General features: G+C 41.4%; 1 protein-coding gene across 2 annotated transcripts in view; it reads right to left on the reverse strand.

Annotated features, from left to right (window-relative positions):
* Window positions 1-17,418, reverse strand: part of clcn1b (chloride channel, voltage-sensitive 1b) — a 28,547-nt gene extending 11,129 nt beyond the window's left edge. Inside the window, exons 1-7 of one of the 2 annotated variants that reach the window (XM_069695682.1) lie at window positions 16,820-17,418; window positions 6,261-6,483; window positions 4,920-5,051; window positions 4,638-4,766; window positions 4,372-4,505; window positions 3,872-3,949; window positions 1,041-1,119 (exon numbers count right to left, since the gene is read on the reverse strand). In XM_069695682.1, the coding sequence (XP_069551783.1) occupies window positions 1,041-1,119; window positions 3,872-3,949; window positions 4,372-4,505; window positions 4,638-4,766; window positions 4,920-5,051; window positions 6,261-6,483; window positions 16,820-16,999 (955 nt within the window). In that variant the 5' untranslated portion in view covers window positions 17,000-17,418. Of the gene's footprint in view, window positions 1-1,040; window positions 1,120-3,871; window positions 3,950-4,371; window positions 4,506-4,637; window positions 4,767-4,919; window positions 5,052-6,260; window positions 6,484-11,635; window positions 11,705-16,819 lie in introns of those variants that run through there. The other variant, XM_069695683.1, reaches the window with a different exon arrangement.
* Window positions 17,419-17,653: the final 235 nt, after the last annotated feature.

A 17,653-nucleotide genomic window follows, 5' to 3' on the forward strand; every position in this document is an offset into this window, starting at 1 on the left:
ATGGGTGAGCTCCTCTGTATCTAACTGAGCTTTTGACTTTGAGAACAAAGTCAACAGGGGGAGAGAGCTGGATTTCATCTGACATTTTTGTAACTGCTGCTGAGTTTCAGTAATAAATCCAAACATTTCCTTTTTCAACACCTTATTTTTCTTCAATACCTTTTTTACATTTTATAAAATATGCCAACCTTATCGAAAGAGGAACTTTGAAAAAGAGTTCAAGCCTGTTTAATGTCAGAACGGTTGGGTTTGGTCAGAAATGTGCTTTGTTTGTATCTGTAACTGCACTCAGCAGTGATGTCACAGTGTGACAGAGTTTACCTGTAAACAGTGCAGCAGGGTGTTAAGTTGATCTTTCATAGAAGTAGATGGATACATTGGCCAGGCTGATAGTGTTTATTGACAGCAGTTCAGCTACACCTACAAAGGTAATAATGTTCGGTTTTGACTGACTCTGTGAGCGGTATTAATTTAACTGTATGTTTATTGTTGAAGTATGATTCAGCAGTGATGTTATCATGGACTACATTATACTGACGAGTGTTTACAATGTTTCTCATGTCTCACAAGACAACGTACTCAAGTTCAACAACATCAATAACTACCTCTGTCATAAACATATGGATGACATAATACTTAACTTATTATTGACATTATACTCATTACCTGCTTCACTTTACCTTTGGAGTGTATTGTATATTGTGTATATAATTCTTTAAGCAACACATTTAAGGGTTCCTGTTTAAGTAATTAACTGATTATGAACTGATCATTATTGGGTGTTTTAAGTTCCTAACTATTAATATCAGTATTAGTATTCCAGTATGAGTTGGACTACAGTCTTTAATCTTGTCCTTCAATAAGCAGTCTTTACCTCAATAAAATACAATCTATAATAAGCACCAAAAAAAAAAAAGTAAACAAGACAGCTTCTGATACTGGTTGGTTTTTGAAATCCTGTGCTAATGACACATTTAAGTACAGGTGGATGTTTGGTGCAGCTGTTTTGGTTGAGAGGCAGTGTGCAAGTAATACAGTACCTCCAAGTGGAGTGCCGAAACAGCATCCCACCCCCACGGCACAGCCAACAGTCAGTATATCTGTGTAACCGTAAGGGTTCTACTGACACAGAAAACAGAGAGGGAGAGGAGAAAAAAAAAAAAAAAACAGGTGGGAGGTGAAGGGGTGAGGCAGAGAATGAGGGATGAAAGGCAAGAGATGATGAGGTGGGAGAAATGAAAGTCAGCGAGACAGCGAGATCGTTGACAGAAAGACAGGAGAGTGAGTTGGAGGAAGAGAGAATAAAAGATCAAGGTGGAGAGGGGAGGATGGAGAACCACGGGGTAGGAGGGAGGGGGGGGGAATTGACAGAGGGGAAGCAAAATGGAATAAAGTGAATAAATAATGCTCACTGGAGTGAGTTAAAAAAAAAAGTGATAAAGAGGGGGTAAAACAAAATCCCACCAGGAGAATGTAAAGCAGAGGATGCACATGCCAAACAGTGTAATCAGGATGCAGTAAGCAATCAGAAAACAAACCAAGTGGTCACATCATCCTTGGAGACAGATCCCTGCAACTGATTACATACCAAAAACGGGAAGTAGCACACACAAAATACTTCCAATCATTGATAATGACCTTGAATTATAAGATTCTATGTAACTTCAGTAAAAAAAACAAAAAAACTTTTATGATCTTTTGCTTTTGATACTTTAATTACTAAAAGGAGGTTGGCATGCTAAAAATGTGTAGCTTGCTACTTCAGTCTTATATAATAAAAAAACCTTTAAAATATAAGGCTCACGTACAGTGATGCTGGCAAGTTTATCTACATGTTTAAATCAAGAAACTCACTTTGAATCCATCACTTCACTGAGGAAAGCTTTACAGTGATTCATTTTGGAAATTTCTGTATTCATGTTCCTGCTGAGAGTTAGCTAAACATGAAGATGAGCTTCATGCAGCTAGTTAGCCGTGCATAAAGAGTGGCAATACGGGGAAAGCGGTGGCCTACTTCTGTACAAAGGTATATATATATATAAAAAAAAGACATCTCTAAACATTACAAGAAATTATAACTAATTTGTTTGATTGATACAAAAAAAAAAAAAGAAAAAAAAAGAAATGCAAAGTTGTGGTGAGAGGTATCCTATCTGAAATCTTGGCGAGGTACTGCCCAGCTGTAGCTGTCCGCAGACAGGGACGTGGAAGTTGTGAATTTGCCTTTAAATACTTTGCAGTAATTTATTTACAAGTGAGAGCAGAACAAAATAAAAGAATCCGTCACTCTCCGCAGCAAAATGTTCCTTTAAAAGTAGACAGAACCTTATAATCCGAGGCTGAGGCGCAGTATTGTTGTCGTTTAATAATATGCACGTTCATATGCTGTATTTGTTCAGTTTTATTCATCACTTATAGTGCAGCGCGCTGGTCTGAGGGTCAGATTTGATCTCCCCGTTTGTGCGGATGATGTCACACAGGGAGGACAGAGCTGACCGGAGACCAGCGCCCCGGGGCGAGCGGGGGCGGGACTTGCCTCCCACAGGGGCGGCGAAACAGGTGGCCACTCCCACGGCACACGCACACACCAACAGGTCCTGGTTACGGGTGCCATTCTGGGGGGGGAGGGGTTAAGGGTCGCAGAGAGGCACGAGCAGGGATGAGTGAGAAAGCCGAGGGAAGATGGGAGGAGATAGGAGGGGAGCGGGGAGAGAGGGAGACAGGGAGACAGGGATATGGGAGGTCACTGTTAATACACATGCCAGACATAACCGTCACACTATTAATACAGTGAAACACAAACACAGACGAGGTGCGAGCAGGCGAACCAAAACAAAGACGCCAGAGAAACAGGGAGGGGGGAGGACAGTGAGCTGGGCGGGAGAGGGACAGACGGGGAAACAGTCACGGGGTCCCCCAGCTTTGTCTTCGGCATTGAGCTTCAAAGACCTTGTCAGTGCATTTCAAAACAAACTCAAACCCTGCAGGGTCCGCATGCGTTTGCTCACGACCTCGTCAAGTGAAAAGGTTAAAAACATGGCGCTGAAGCGGAGGGACTAGGTAGCATGTGATATTTTCGAGGTCAATTTTCAAATTTAAGAGTCTGCAGCCGTGCTGGCTGCTCTGTGACCCGCACGAACAGTATGCGCCGAGCTAAATGCTAACATGTCAACATTTGAACTTGTTCATCCTCTTAGTTTAGGTTATAGCTGGCGAACATGATGACGGTCTTCAGCAGACATTTTCACCTGAAGCTCACGAACTAAACCAAATGTTAACACCGTCTCCAGCTGACTTTATAATTCTTAATCATGATTGAGTTTAAAAGAACAACCCCGTAAAACTGTCAGAACTGTGCAGGCTGACATTTAGACCATCTTAGTCTGCCATGTTAACATCCTAGCATTTGCTAATTAGCACAAAGTACAGCGAGGTCAATGGGTAGCCTTGCAGGTTTATAATCATAAACCAAAGCATGAGACGAATGGAAACTTACAATGGGCACATATTAAGACGCGAAGGGCTCTCCAGAGGAAGTATTTTAAGTAATAGTTATGCGTATTTCAAGGGTCACGAATGCCTGTATACATTTCATGGCAATCCTTCATAGTTGTTGAGTGGTGATGACCAACAGACTAACAGACTTTCCCTGACACACTATACACTAGCATGGCTTAAAAGATTTCCAACCTAAAAATATAAAAAAATGTTTAGGACCTGTGGGAACTCTTTGTTAAAAACAAAGACAGCAACAAAGCAAGTTGTCACGTAAAATTTGCATTCCTCGTCTACATTAGTGTGTTGACTGTGTTCAGTACAGACATGAGGGTTATGGGAAACGTGGTCTGTTTTGGTCAGGGCCTCGGCTTACCTCATAAACGTCAGAGAAGATGGACATGAATCGACTCAGCACTGCGGCACAGATGCTGGCGATGTGGACAAATGGACCCTGGAGGTGATGGGAGGAGATTACTGACACAGATGAGCGACATGTCATTTTATCTACACAGACACAGACTATTGTCTATAAAACAGAGAGTCTAAACTGGGACATGTTGTATCAGAACAGATAAATCACCGTATAATTGTTGGATGTGGCAGTTGCCCTGCTACGGCTGTAATGGGGACAATGAATGAACTCCTTTACGGAGGACTTGAATAATTTGCCTCAGTCCCGTGAAATGGGGGAGAGAGGAAAAAAACATGACAGAGGATGATTTATTATCCCCCAAGCGTAGATGAAGAGCAAGCAGAGTGATGGAGAAAGAAATGCAGAGAAGAAAGAAGATGGTGGTGATGCTGGAGGAAGGGATGGTGGTAGATACAGAAAGAGACAGATAGGAAAGACATGAAAATGCAGGTCCTGTTTACCTCTTTGCCCACTGGCATCCCACTGCCCAGGCCAGCAGTCAGGCCGATAACTTTAGCTATAAAGGCTTTGAGGGTCAGATACTCCTTTAGGACTACTCCTCTCAGGATGGTTTTCAGCTCAGGGATACCAGAACCTGTGAATAAAACAGAGGAAAGATGGAGGAGAAGATTAAATATCTGGGTGAAAGCATGGTGAGTGCTATAAGAAATAAAAGAGATTTTATAATGGGACGATAAGACAAGCTGACAGAAGATGGAGCGCTTACCAATGGCCTGTGGGGAAACCAGGTGACAGAAGAGTGAGGCGAACATGACAAGGATCATGGGATACGAAACCCAGGCAAGGTATTGGAGCGGCACATTGCCCTTAAGCTCCCCATGCATCCATTTATAGGCTAAGAGACAGAAAAACAGCAGAAAAGAGGACAGAAAAGTGCATTACACACAGGAGTGCTGGCAGAGTGATTAGCTCCAGTAGAAACTAAAATCCTGTGTTCTCAAACTGCAGATTTGACAGCAATAATCTCTGTGACTTTGGCCCGTGGCACCTTGCAGGCTTTTGGCGCTGGCGTAGTCCATACTCCAGCTGACCAGAGCCATCGTCAGTCCCAGGAGAACCAGGAAAATCCAGTCCTCCCCCATCTTCGTCACTATGTACCGCTGCACACGGGCCAAACAATCTGGGACAGAGAAATACAATTAACGGTTCACCTCAAATCCATTTCTCACTTGATTAAAATACTGACAGTTAGTTATAGTAACACTGCCTGAGAGAGGAGTCCTTCAGTGTGATCATGGGTGCAACAGATGCAATAAATAAAGTAACGGATTTGTCAGTTTTTGGCATTTGTTCAAACTTTCAGGTGAACAAGTGTCTGACAAAAGGAAAACTGTAAACTTAAGAACTTAAAAACACAGAAACATAACTGGGTAGTTAAAAGGAATAATATTTAAATTACTTATTGAGATAGAAGTTGTGTTTCCGCTGTGTAAAAAGAGTTACTTAAATGTCATAACAACAATTCCTCTGAGTTTTTCTGTTTTTATTGCGTCTTTTATTTGTTACGTGATCACATATTGCTTTTAGGGAAGAAGTGTATGAGACAGGGGGGAGGTTATTGTTTACAAGCACTTTGTGTTAGATTGGATTTTTTTTATGAGAAGTGCTATGAGAAGAGTTTGACTGATTGATCAAACTTAAGATATTCAATTAAATATCCTCATAACTGCATATAAACTCATCATATAGTCTATTGAGGGCATTTAAATACAAATGTTCTCCAGGAATATGTATGACGAGTTCAGTAGTTTTGGACTCAGTATATCTTAATTTGTCAACTTTGTAGCCAACAAAAATGGACACAAATACAAAAATAGAGATACCAAATGTTCACAGCTGCTGATGTGGGCAATCGCTCTGAAAACTACCATTTAGACCTTTATGACGGGGAATTAACTTTATAAAAAATATAACTGAACAGCCAACTGAATACATAAAATCATCTATGCCTGGATATTTTGCTTTTAACATCTGGAGGGGTTCTTTAAGGTACTCATGATCTACTTAAAGTTCTGGCTGCAGCAAGTCCAGGTGGTGTTAAATCCAAGTGCCTCATGCAGCCTAATTAACATAGAGCAGTGCATCATATTTTATGTGTTCATCATGTTGCATGTAAAATCATGTGCAAAGTATCCAGAAACTGAAGCCGTCAGATAAATGTTTCCCTCTCTGCAAAGCAGTGTAATAAAGCAAAGATGTTTTATACATAAATAAAAAAGAACTGCAGTGAAAATACTTAAAAACACACTCAGATCAGAGAAACTGTCACCACAGTTTCCAGCTTGTTAGAATACCTTGGGTAAAGCAAATTCTTATAGGTGTGAGTCACCTTGGCATTTGGAGTAGGGCCGAGGCTTCTTGGTAGAAGAGGCGTGGCTGTGATGCGAATCCAGGGTCACAGGATGATGATGATGATGCCGCCGACTGTGGCCTTTGCGGCCCGAGGCTGCGGTGTGGTCTCCCGCCTGTCTTCTCCATTGTCTCTCTGTCAGCAAACGGGCAGCCTCCCGTCGGGCAAAGTTTCCCAGCTGTTCCCTGTATTCACCGTACAGCTGTAACCGAGGGGAAACACTGACAATCACTATGAAACAAAAAGCACCAAGTCAAGAAATCATACGTTTCATGGAGCTCTCGGGATTGAAGAGAAGAGAAATAAGATGCAAGAATGGAGAGGAGGGAAGACTGAGAGGCAAGAGAAGGAGAAATACCTCTGACAACTGAGACTTGGGAGAAGGATAAAACTAGATCCAGTGCGAAGAGTCTTGAGATAACGAGAAAGAGATGGAGAATGTGCGGCGTGTGTGTAAGGGATACACACCAACCTGAATACCCTGGCAGACAGAAATAGACAAAACGGGCATAGAGATCGGAAAAACCCCTCCCCGAGTGGAGTCAGGGGCTGGAAAGGAGCCAGAGGAAGAGATCCTGGAAGAGAGGACATTCCACATCTTCCCCTTCCGACTATGTGAGCGCGTTAAATCTATAACTACAGAAACACCCACACACACTCGGTCAGAAAACATGACACCTTGTGATCGGTCTGCACCGCACTCGTTAAAACTATAGAAGCTGTAAAATACTGCAGATCCAGGTGCAGCTACGATGTGCAACTGAAACCTACAGATCACATGCATCCCACTACACAGAAAAGCAAGACGCTAAATCATAGAGAGAGCTGGCTGCCACGCATTTCTGTCTCATGTTCACACAGGAAAGGAGAGCTGACACATCCAACAGTGAGGCCCCAACAGGATGAAAGCTCAGCTAACTGCACATAATTATGTTCTGAAGTCATAAAATAAAGGTGCAACAACAATCTGCAATCTCATTGAGTGAAAGTCAGTGAAAGTCTTTAAATATTCAGGTTAGTGCAGTCTATCTTTTGCTGAGATTTGCTTCAGTCTAAGCGCACAAACAAAACAGATTTACACAACCACTCCACTGTAATACATGACTCACTACAACCACATGACAAAGTGACTGATATAGACGTTTATAATTAATACATGAATACACCACATAGCAGGTGGCCATGCAGTTACTGCTGCAGGCTTTCAAAAACCTTTGATGCCTCTAAATCGTCGAGCAGGTTATTTTAAATCTGTCTAAACACCACGAACCACAAACTGTTATTAAGAACAATGCTGCAGCACCGGCAGCTTATTGCCTTCGTCCTCGCTGTAAGACCCGAGCTAACAGCGGAGCAGTGATGAGTCACACTAGGGAATGCAAACCACTATTCTCAGTTTTAATTATTTGGTATGATGCAAATACCTGTTTGAATACTACTGAATAAGCATAAGTTATTGTAAAAAAAGTGCCTGACAAAAACTGAATATATTGTCTTTGTTTTTCACATGTAAAGGCAGCTATATAGTACAGTATATGCAAAGTTTACCGTCTAATCAATCAAAATTATGATTTTTTTTTTTTTTTGTATCATTGCTTTTTCATTGTACAGATTCCATTTGAATTCAATCTCCATGGATTTGATTCAAATTTGAGCTGTGGCTAAGAAGATAAATAATTTGAGTATTTCAAGGATACCAAGAAAATATAACCACAAACTCTAAAATAACATGTTGTGCAATATGAAGCTTCAGGTTGAGCAAAGGAAATGAAATGAGAGATAACTGAAAAAACAAACAAACACAGACAGCACCTATCAACTGCTTTGGAGTATTATCCAGGAACAGAAAAAAAAAAAATATGAAATTGAACAATTTTGCTGCTTTGAATAAAGATAAAATGGTTTGCACTCACAGACATATAATTGTATTTTTCTTCCTCGGTCTGTCTTCACACTGAAGGAGGAATATGTCATGTTTGTGCTTGTTATTCCTCTACAATACAAAAGAATAAAAGTACAGATATGTGAAAAAAAATAATTTATTTACTCTGACTGCAAACCAGTTTACCTTCAGATTTTGTATGATCATGCATCAAGTAAACAAAGGCAACCTCTGTGATCCTTCGCTACTTTGAAGAACAGAAAAAAATATATATATAAATATTATTTTGAAAAACACGACCCTAAATATAACAATTAATCTGTTTCATATATTATTTTACTATACATTTGTTTGAGCTGATATAAAAGGCTCACACAAATCATTGAAGCTATTGTTAGAAATAGAAATAAAAATGTGAAAAAAGATCAATTAAAGTATAGATGCAGAAGATGAGAGGAAACAGGTAGAGGACAATGTAATTAAGTCCTGGCAGAATAAATACAAAAAACGAAATCGCCCTCCGACCAGATGGAGCCTCTGGTCCTCACGTCTTTACCTGTTCCTCATCAGATGTCTTTCGCATGATGTGGCAGCAGCTCTGTCTCTGTTCTGCCTCCTGTTCTACACTGCACACAGCCACCAACTCCGCTGCACTACACATTAACACCAAAGCACTAATCCATCAACATGATCAAACAGCTACTGCCACAGGCGCCATCAAAACCAGGGACACTGACAAGAGGAACCTGTGCGCGGTTCACAGAGACAGGGAACGAAATGTTACATGTTAAACATTTTACCTCCCTCATCCTGCCACTATGAAAAGGAAACCCAGAGAATTACAGTGTCAAATAACAGCAATGATATTATGTTTTCCGTTAAACTGCTCAGCCACAGCATCTCCTGTGTGGCCTTTGATTTATAGATGACTTGCTCTTGTATTTACACACAAATATTTTACCGAGTATTTCTTTGGAAGTCAATTAACCTGACCAACTCTGGACTCATGATGCATTTGCAGCAGAAATCATCATCTTTATCCAATACATTCTTCTTCTTTGTCAGAACCAGGTGCCTCCGGTACCCACAATGCAACGTCACTGCTCACAGTTCAGTCGGAGATTCAGGTTGCGTTATGCTAACAGCGGGTCATGCAGCCTTGAGCCGATAGCTTCAAACGGAGCCGAGCAGCAGCCGCTCAACGTATGATGAGGTCTGAGGTCTGATGAGGTCACCTCTTTCTGACTCCACACCTCCAGACTTTTATCATTTTTAAATGCCGACTGAAGTGACATCACTTGAGAAAGTTAGTTTCACACGCAGACCCACAAAAGACTCAATACAAACTTTCCTCATATGCAGAATTTAAAACTCCCCAAGACCTTTTAACAATCTTGTTGTGTCCATTTTTTTCCCTTCCTTTTTAACCAATTTCAAACTGTTGCATCATTCAAAGGATGAACATACAACTTGCAAATCACTAGCACATAAGACAAATTGCAAATCACACAAATTTAACGACTACAGATTTCCATCATGATTAACTGTCACACATTTCTGTTGGTTTCATTGATAAAAAAAAACACCACTGTGCTTTGGCACCTCATGAAATGATTATAGCAGAAACAATTAATTAATTGGATTACAATTAATTTCCAACTTTTGTGACAATCAAAGTTTCAGTCATTGATCAAACAAAAATGAGTTTCTCAAATGTTCAAGTCAATATAAATTTAATATTTGGGGAGTTTTGGACTACTGATCAGAAAAGAAAACGTATTCTTTAAGACATCACCTTGGACTCTGATGGCCAATTTAACTAAGCTGCAAGCCAAATTTGATCAAAGGGAGACAGAGAGATAAATAAATCAAAAAGAGATAAAAAAAAAAATAAAAAAAATAAAATAAAAAAGAGACAGCGTGAGAAAGACGCAGGAAGCTGTGATTCATTCACGTCAGGCAACTTTGCTGTTTTCGACTCTCAGCCTTGTGTTTACATTGCGTCACGATATAACCTTGTACTATACATCTATTACACACTGACCCTCACAAGGCTCTAAAGTTGCATGAGTAGCCACCATTTCCCGAACTTTCACACGCTTGACTCTGTTGCCCTTGTATGGCTCTCCAAATGTGGAATGACCTTCCCACTCCCAGTCAAGGACACAGGCATATATCCCCCTCTGCTTGCTCCTGTTCCTGCTCTACTCACACTAATTTACTCTCAGCAAGATACCCCCCCCCCCTGCCTCCGCTCATGGCTCTTATTATTTTCCTGCACTTTTCTCTCTCTAATCTCTCTATGGACACATGAAAGTAGTGAGGCCTTGCTGTACGGCTCTGACACCAGCACCTCTTATTATTAGCTTCTTCTCTTGTAAGAACTCAAGCTCCGACTGTTGTGCTTAGTGCAAGTCTCACGGGATGAAGAAAATGGAAAAATGGAAACCATTCTCCCTCTGCTTTGTTAGGGAATAAAAGCCTGTGTTTAAATTATGCTGGCGAGCCGCCGGGAGCTTTGAATTCATTCACGGATCTGTCCTTTACGAGCCGGTTTTAACAAGGTGATACACATTGTAGAACACGCGAAACTCAAGAGGTAAGAAGCAAACAAAAACAGAAACAGGTTTGCGGAGCGAGAGAGAAAGAGCTTCAGTCAGTGAGAGCTGCTAATAGATGCAAAGGTTGAAGGGCAGTGTGACATTGAGACTTAATTAAAAAAAATAATGGCATATTCCTGAGTCCCTCATGAGGGAGAGTCAGTGCTGCATATTCATAAATATCTGTGTGGGTTCCTCAGCGGGCTAAGTTTGTGTGTTTATAAGTAGGCTAAATGAAAATGTGTGTGTGTGGTGAGGCCTCACAACAATATAGCTCTGTCCTGTAGCACAAGGTTAATGATAAAATCTGACCCACTCACTGATGGACAGATCAGGAGATTACCCTGCTCTATACACACACACACACACACACACACACACACACACACACACACACACACACACACACACACACACACACACACACACACACACACACAAGCACACACGCACGCACACGCATCCCAAATCCCCAACACACACTCATTCCATGTGCGCGTCTCCATATGCATACACTAATTAACCAGCACAAATAACAACTTACTGCCTCATCCAAACCCTGTTCAAGCTGTCACATCCTAATTAAGGCAAGTCAAGAAAAACAAACCAAACCATGTCTTACGTGTGACCTTACAGTTCAACTTTACACAGGAAATCCAGATCTTCAAGGCCCTTTTATCCCCTCGAAACATGGATTACATGTCATAAGTAAAGGCATCATGTGAAACTGAAAAGATTTTAAAATGATACAAAAGTCTATGAAAGTCTGGATAAAACCACAGCCAATAATTTGACATTTTCTTATTATTATTTCAGTCATGAATGCATCTGCTTACAAAACATTTAATAAAAATCATAGTTTTAAATCTTACCAGAAACTGATCTATATTCAGAACCGTCTCAAAAGTGTTGATCCGCTCCCTCATCTTTGCAGCTGTTCCTCCTGCAAATCGCTGCTCACTTTCTTGCTTGTCTCCAATATACAGTAAGTCCCTCTCTGGGCATCCGTGTCCTACATCTGTCCTTTCCTGTCTCTGCCGGTGTGACGAACACGGACCATACCTGCTACCTGCTTCCATACAGCATGGACCTCAGTGACTGACAGGTATGGTCAGTGAACAACGCACACACGCACGCACACGCACTCACAACACACACAGAGGGGGAAGCAGTTGAGGTTAATAAAGACACTTGCGGCTCGACAATAAATTGTCAGCAGCTCTTAATTCGGAGGGGTAGATTCTCAGTCAGCCGGCCGATCCAGCAGATCCAGCAGATTCCAGCAGCAGGATCATAAATGATACCAGGCAGGCAAGACACATGCTTAAGGTATGAAAATAATACCTGCTGACTGAGAGGGGGCCATAATCATATTAACATTGTGTGTGTTCGGGTGGGTAACACTGTACTGTGCTTTAAGCGTCTTGAGCCTACGTGACATGCTTCACCTAAGTCTGACTGGGCTCTGGTATAGTGTGCTTTTTGTCTGTTTGGGGTTTTTTTTTGCAAACATTTGTGTTTCAACACCTTTTTGGCACTGTTTCTACAAAGTTTAAGGTTTACATAAAAGTATGCAGTGATGGAGGACATTTCTACAGCATCACTATATATGAGTTTATTATATTATAAAACTCAGCCAGTCAAACACCTTTATGTTGCATATCGGCCAATTTATAAAAGCAACACTGACTTCTTTTGGATGAGCTGGTAGTATCATCCATTCTCTATTCGTTCCCTTTATTTAGTTTAGTTTTTCTCCAACTGCTGAACATAAAATGGGTCACTATCTGTTGTGATCCATAAGTCGTCATGTGGTTTGTGGGTCCCTCAGAGAGCTGCTGGCTTTCTATCCCACCAGGAAGCTACTTGATTTGTTCATAAGATCTGGCAGAAACAGTAAGCTTCAGTCAGTTTGGTGGGCTGCAGTGTTTAATTTAACTTTGGGTGTGTTGGTATTGGATTCTTCATCAGCAGAGACTACTGCTGGCTCTGAATTTGGAGTGTTGCTGTCAGTATTTGTAAGGAGTATTTCAGTTCTGGGAGAGGATCCAGCCCCTCATCTGTGAATAAAAGTGATGGAAGCAGCTTTCAGTTTCAAGTGTAACTAATCTCCAGTTTTAAAACATCTCTCCTTCCAATGCCCTACATCAATACCCTGTATGACCTTCTTGCAGCCTGTCAGCGATGTATTTCAATACTCAATGTTATCTCCAAGTATTCTGGGTTTTTAATTTTTGAATAGAGAGGAAATTAGGGGAGAGGAGAGATGCGGAGAAAAATGGCACAAACGTCCTCAGTGTGACTAGAACCAGTGATCCAAATCCTTTGACGTGCCTCCGAAACTGTCATTTTGAATTCTTACATTATTATTTGAGTCTTGATATTATTGTTTGATTATTTTTGTTCAATCGAGCATTTGCAATGTCAATTTTAGTGGAGCATCCACACATCTTGCAGTCCATTTTTTTGGGGAAAAAAAAATCAGTAACTTGAAGTTTTATTCATTTATTGGCGAGAATTTGGTTTTAGTACCAAAATATAATATTCAGGGTTCTATTTTGAGTAGAAATTATGAATAAAATTACTGTAGTTACTTGTGATCTGGGCCGTTCTCCAAAATCTGTTTCATAACAGATAAGTATTTTTAATTTCCACCTACACACCGTTACAAAGGTACCATAACACATTGGAAACCTGATTTTACTCTAAGAGTTTCTTCCACTTTACTTTCCAAGTCGTCTCACCTGCGTGTGAACTCTTGTAGCAGCGTTTCACCTTTCTCCCTTACTCTCCCACCTCAAACTTTCCCTCTCACCACCCCTTGTCCCCGTCCATCCAACCCCCCACCCCGAGGTGAAACCTTACTCGTCGATAAATTTAGCAGCAGTGTGACCCAATGTTCACTGACACACTTCTCCGCACTTCTCCCTCTCCCACGCTGTTTGTCTCAATTTCGCCACATCTCTCCCCGGAGGCTTGTTGTACAGACAGATGGAGGGCTTTAACCTTTACACAAAACAATGACAAACTATTGACACTATTTAACAATGTGCTGTTTCGTCTCGAAGCCATTGATGTCACAGCTAATGGTGTAATTATTACATAACAAGTACCTCTGTAATTGAAAAGACGCGTCCAGTGACTGCGATATCATGTGAAATTTAATGGCTTAATCGTCTACATCCCAGTCATTCCAGTCTGCGGGACAGTTGGCAGGTGAACATTATCCCTTCTAGTAGCCTGTAACATTTGAGACTTCTGAGATCTATTTCACCGCTGTTGACATTCTTGCAGATCGAGACTCGTCTCCTCACACAAACTCGGTTTTAACCACATCCGTCACAGAAATTGTAACACACAACCAGCTGTATCAAAGCCGGCACAAACATACGGTGAACATGTGTGTCTAGAGCGCACGCACATGCGGCGATCTGTTCACCCCACCCTGCCGGAGTGTGTCTGTCAGCGTGACACGAGTTCACAGAGGGAGCTTTCTCTTTGTTAAAAGTCAAAGGTCAGAAACAGTTGTGTGGCTTGGAAGTAATTAACGCAACGTTACAAGCCGAGCAAGCGTTTATTTCCTGATCTGCATGTAAAAACATGTCCAGACCTCAAGGTTGAAACTGAGCTAAGTCTGCCTGAAAAGTGAACCTTTTTTTTAAAATGTTTGAGTTACTTTTAAAAACCATTATGCAAACAGTGACATTTTATTTTCTAATTACGTAATTTCAGCATCATTTTCTCATCATTTCCTGAAAATAATTTAAATTTTGTTTTTCAACATCCTTAAGTCTTATTTTTAAAGCAACATTTTAAGGTTAGAATTGAGCAAATTGCACGAATGTTGCTCCTGTCGACAGGGTGAATCAGAGTACTAATTAATTAATCAGTTGGTTTCAAAGTAATTCATTCATTTCTAATGTAACCTGTACAGTTACGGCAGATCAACTGTACATGCAAAAATCAAAAACTAATCAACAGGAAATAATAAATTTAAGCAATGTCCATAGAGAGATCAGAGAGAGAAAAGTGTAGGAAAATAATAAGAGCCATGAGCGGAGGCCGGGGGGGAATCTTGCTGAGAGTAAATTAGTGCGAATAGAGGAGGAAGAGGAGCGGGCAGAGGGGGATTGTCCTTGTCAATTTAATACAAACAAATTAATAAATATTAACTTGGTTGTAAATTAAATTTCTTTCAATGATATGTCCTTGTAATTATTTCCACTTACATGGTTCTTTCCAGGAAACGATCCAAAAGATTATTCGTACAGAAGCATTTCCCACTTTTCTTACCCTAACTTGTTCTAAATCTTGTTTATTTTATATTCAATTTAATAAATTCTTATTTCATTTCTAGTTAATACAGTTTCAGTCTGTTCTGTTTCACGTCAATCTGCAATGATCGGTTGTAAACACTGAACCTTAAACACAGTTTCAACAGCTTTTAAAGCCCAGAATACACCACTGTGAAAAGCATGTATTTATCTAAAAATGATATACAGCTATTTAAATGCAGTTGAAATGACATGTATATAACCCAAACATCTAAAACGCTCTAACTTTTTGAACACAGTCAACCTCAACACTGTCTGGGAGCACTAAAAACACAAGACGTCTATCGTCAACTCGCAGCACCAGAGTGAATCTGCGAACCAGCCAGACCTTTAACTTGAAAATATACACCTCCACATCCTGCTCCTGATCAATAAATGACTTCTATCAGGATGATCTATTAACAGCTCTACACATAAACTCCTCAAATCCTTCAAAGCTCTTAACTTCCCGTGTTGTACACACAGACGCAATCGCAGCTTTCACACCTGCAAGAGGTGTGACTTCGCAGAGACATTAGGCTTGTAAACAGCGTGATTAATTGAGATTTCTTATTTATATCTGACCTGTGCTCCCCCCCGCTCCCCTGCCCCGAGAGGCTCAAGGAGGGCCGGGGATTAGGGATTTGCTTTCGGCATTCATCCATTTTCTCAAAGGAGAAGAGGAAGAAGAGAAAGCACTGACACGCTGCTGTTGCAGCTCCTCATTTCGCCAGTTACGCGTACATACACACCGCAGCTGCTCCAGCCTCGATTGCTCATTGTCTCGTCTAAAAATTTCACAATCAGAAAAGAACAGTTTGTGCCTACGAGTCATGTATGTCCACAGTGGAGATGTGTTTGAATAAAAAGTGAGTGGTTAAATGCCACCAGACGAGTCGAGATGCTCCTGGGAGGAATGACTATCATTCTGGATGAGCATTTAAACAGATGAACCAGAGGATATAGTGACATGACTTCATCTCACCGCGTACATCTAACCTGTCTGCTCGGGTTTCCTCTATATAGGTATTTATATCCACCAACACATGAAAACACCAATGACTTTACAAGGCTGCAGCTTGAGAAGGTGTACAGGTATCGCAAAGAAGAAATGTACTTAAAAAAAACCCAATAAAAACAAAAACTACAAACAAACAGAGCGATCAAGTCAGAACTTGGCTTTAGAGATCAAAATAAATCATGAAATTCCTGCTCATTACAGGGATGACTTTCCATTTATCGCCTTTACTCAGCGTTTTGTAACGTGGGCGGTGTGAAGCTGTGGAGATTGGTAAAGCGTTTGAGGGCTGGGCAAATAAACTTGACATTAAGTTGCGGAAATCTTGCTCAAGAAGAAAAGACAACGGAGGAGTAGCAGGGAGATAGTTCAGATGGAGAGTATTGATTTGACAGGAGGTCATGTGGAGGACTTTGTGTGATGTAGCTGAGATGCATGAAAGACCAAAGAGAGAAAAGTTGCAGCAGGCGAAAACAAATGTTCGCAAGCCAGCCGTGGGACAAAAGTAATGAAAACTGAGAGATGTAAAGAGAGGGAATGAGAAACAGAGAAGAATGGTAGGGTGGCGGGGTGGGGGTGAAGTGACAGGTGAGTAGATGGAGAGATGAAAGAGAAGCAGGTGTAGCACCACAGCATGAGGAGAAAGGAAAAACATTTTAAGAGATAGATAGCAAAGCAAAAAGGCAGGCAGGTGAACGAAGATTAGGAGATTAGGAAGGACCTACCAGGGTCTGTTGGTATCTCAGAGCCTTCCTTTGCGACGCATCTGCAGCCATTGACACGCTGTCACTGTTCCAAAAATAACCTCGCTGGACACCCCAGCATTTCCAATGGCGTGGGCAACACCATACACACATACACGTACAATCTGTCTTATATATATATATATATACATATATATACATATATGTATATATATATACACACCCTTTACACCTGGTCAAATAAACACGCAAACATCTTCTAAAGTCTCTCAGTGTCCTAGAAACTCAATCTCAAACACATTCAGTAGATAGAGACAATCAAAAAGCACAGGCGATGTCCGTCCTGAACGCGCTCTTCTCCAGATGATCCAGAGGCTGCGAGCCATCCAGCTCCACCACACGACTGACAGACACACACAGAAATCAGACAGGCGGACAAAGCAGAGCAAAGCCATCTGATGAGGCAGTGAAGGACGCAGCGCTTTCCTTTATTAGAACTGCAGACACCTAATCACACACACACACACACACACACACACACACACACACACACACACACACACACACACACACACACACACACACACACACACACAACTTGTTGCCCTAAGCAGCACCCTCCCTGCCAGCCGGCCATTAGGTGTGCGTGTGTGTGTTTGGATGGCCTGTTCTTGTTTGGACAGGGGTGGTGGGGGTGGGAGCTGGGAGGGCACCCCCCCCCCATAGGGCTGCCCCTGCAACGTGAGCACGAAGGTGCACATGACACCCCAATGACATCTCACAGCTAATCAGCCAATGCAGCAAGGCAATCCCCATAACACTCACATGCTGTGGCAGTTCTCTCTTAGGAAAAAC

The sequence above is a fragment of the Brachyistius frenatus genome, unplaced genomic scaffold (assembly GCF_029030835.1).
Source record: "Brachyistius frenatus isolate BFR_SWC_R1_liver_20210118 unplaced genomic scaffold, ASM2903083v1 Contig_20, whole genome shotgun sequence".
NCBI lineage: Eukaryota > Metazoa > Chordata > Actinopteri > Embiotocidae > Brachyistius > Brachyistius frenatus.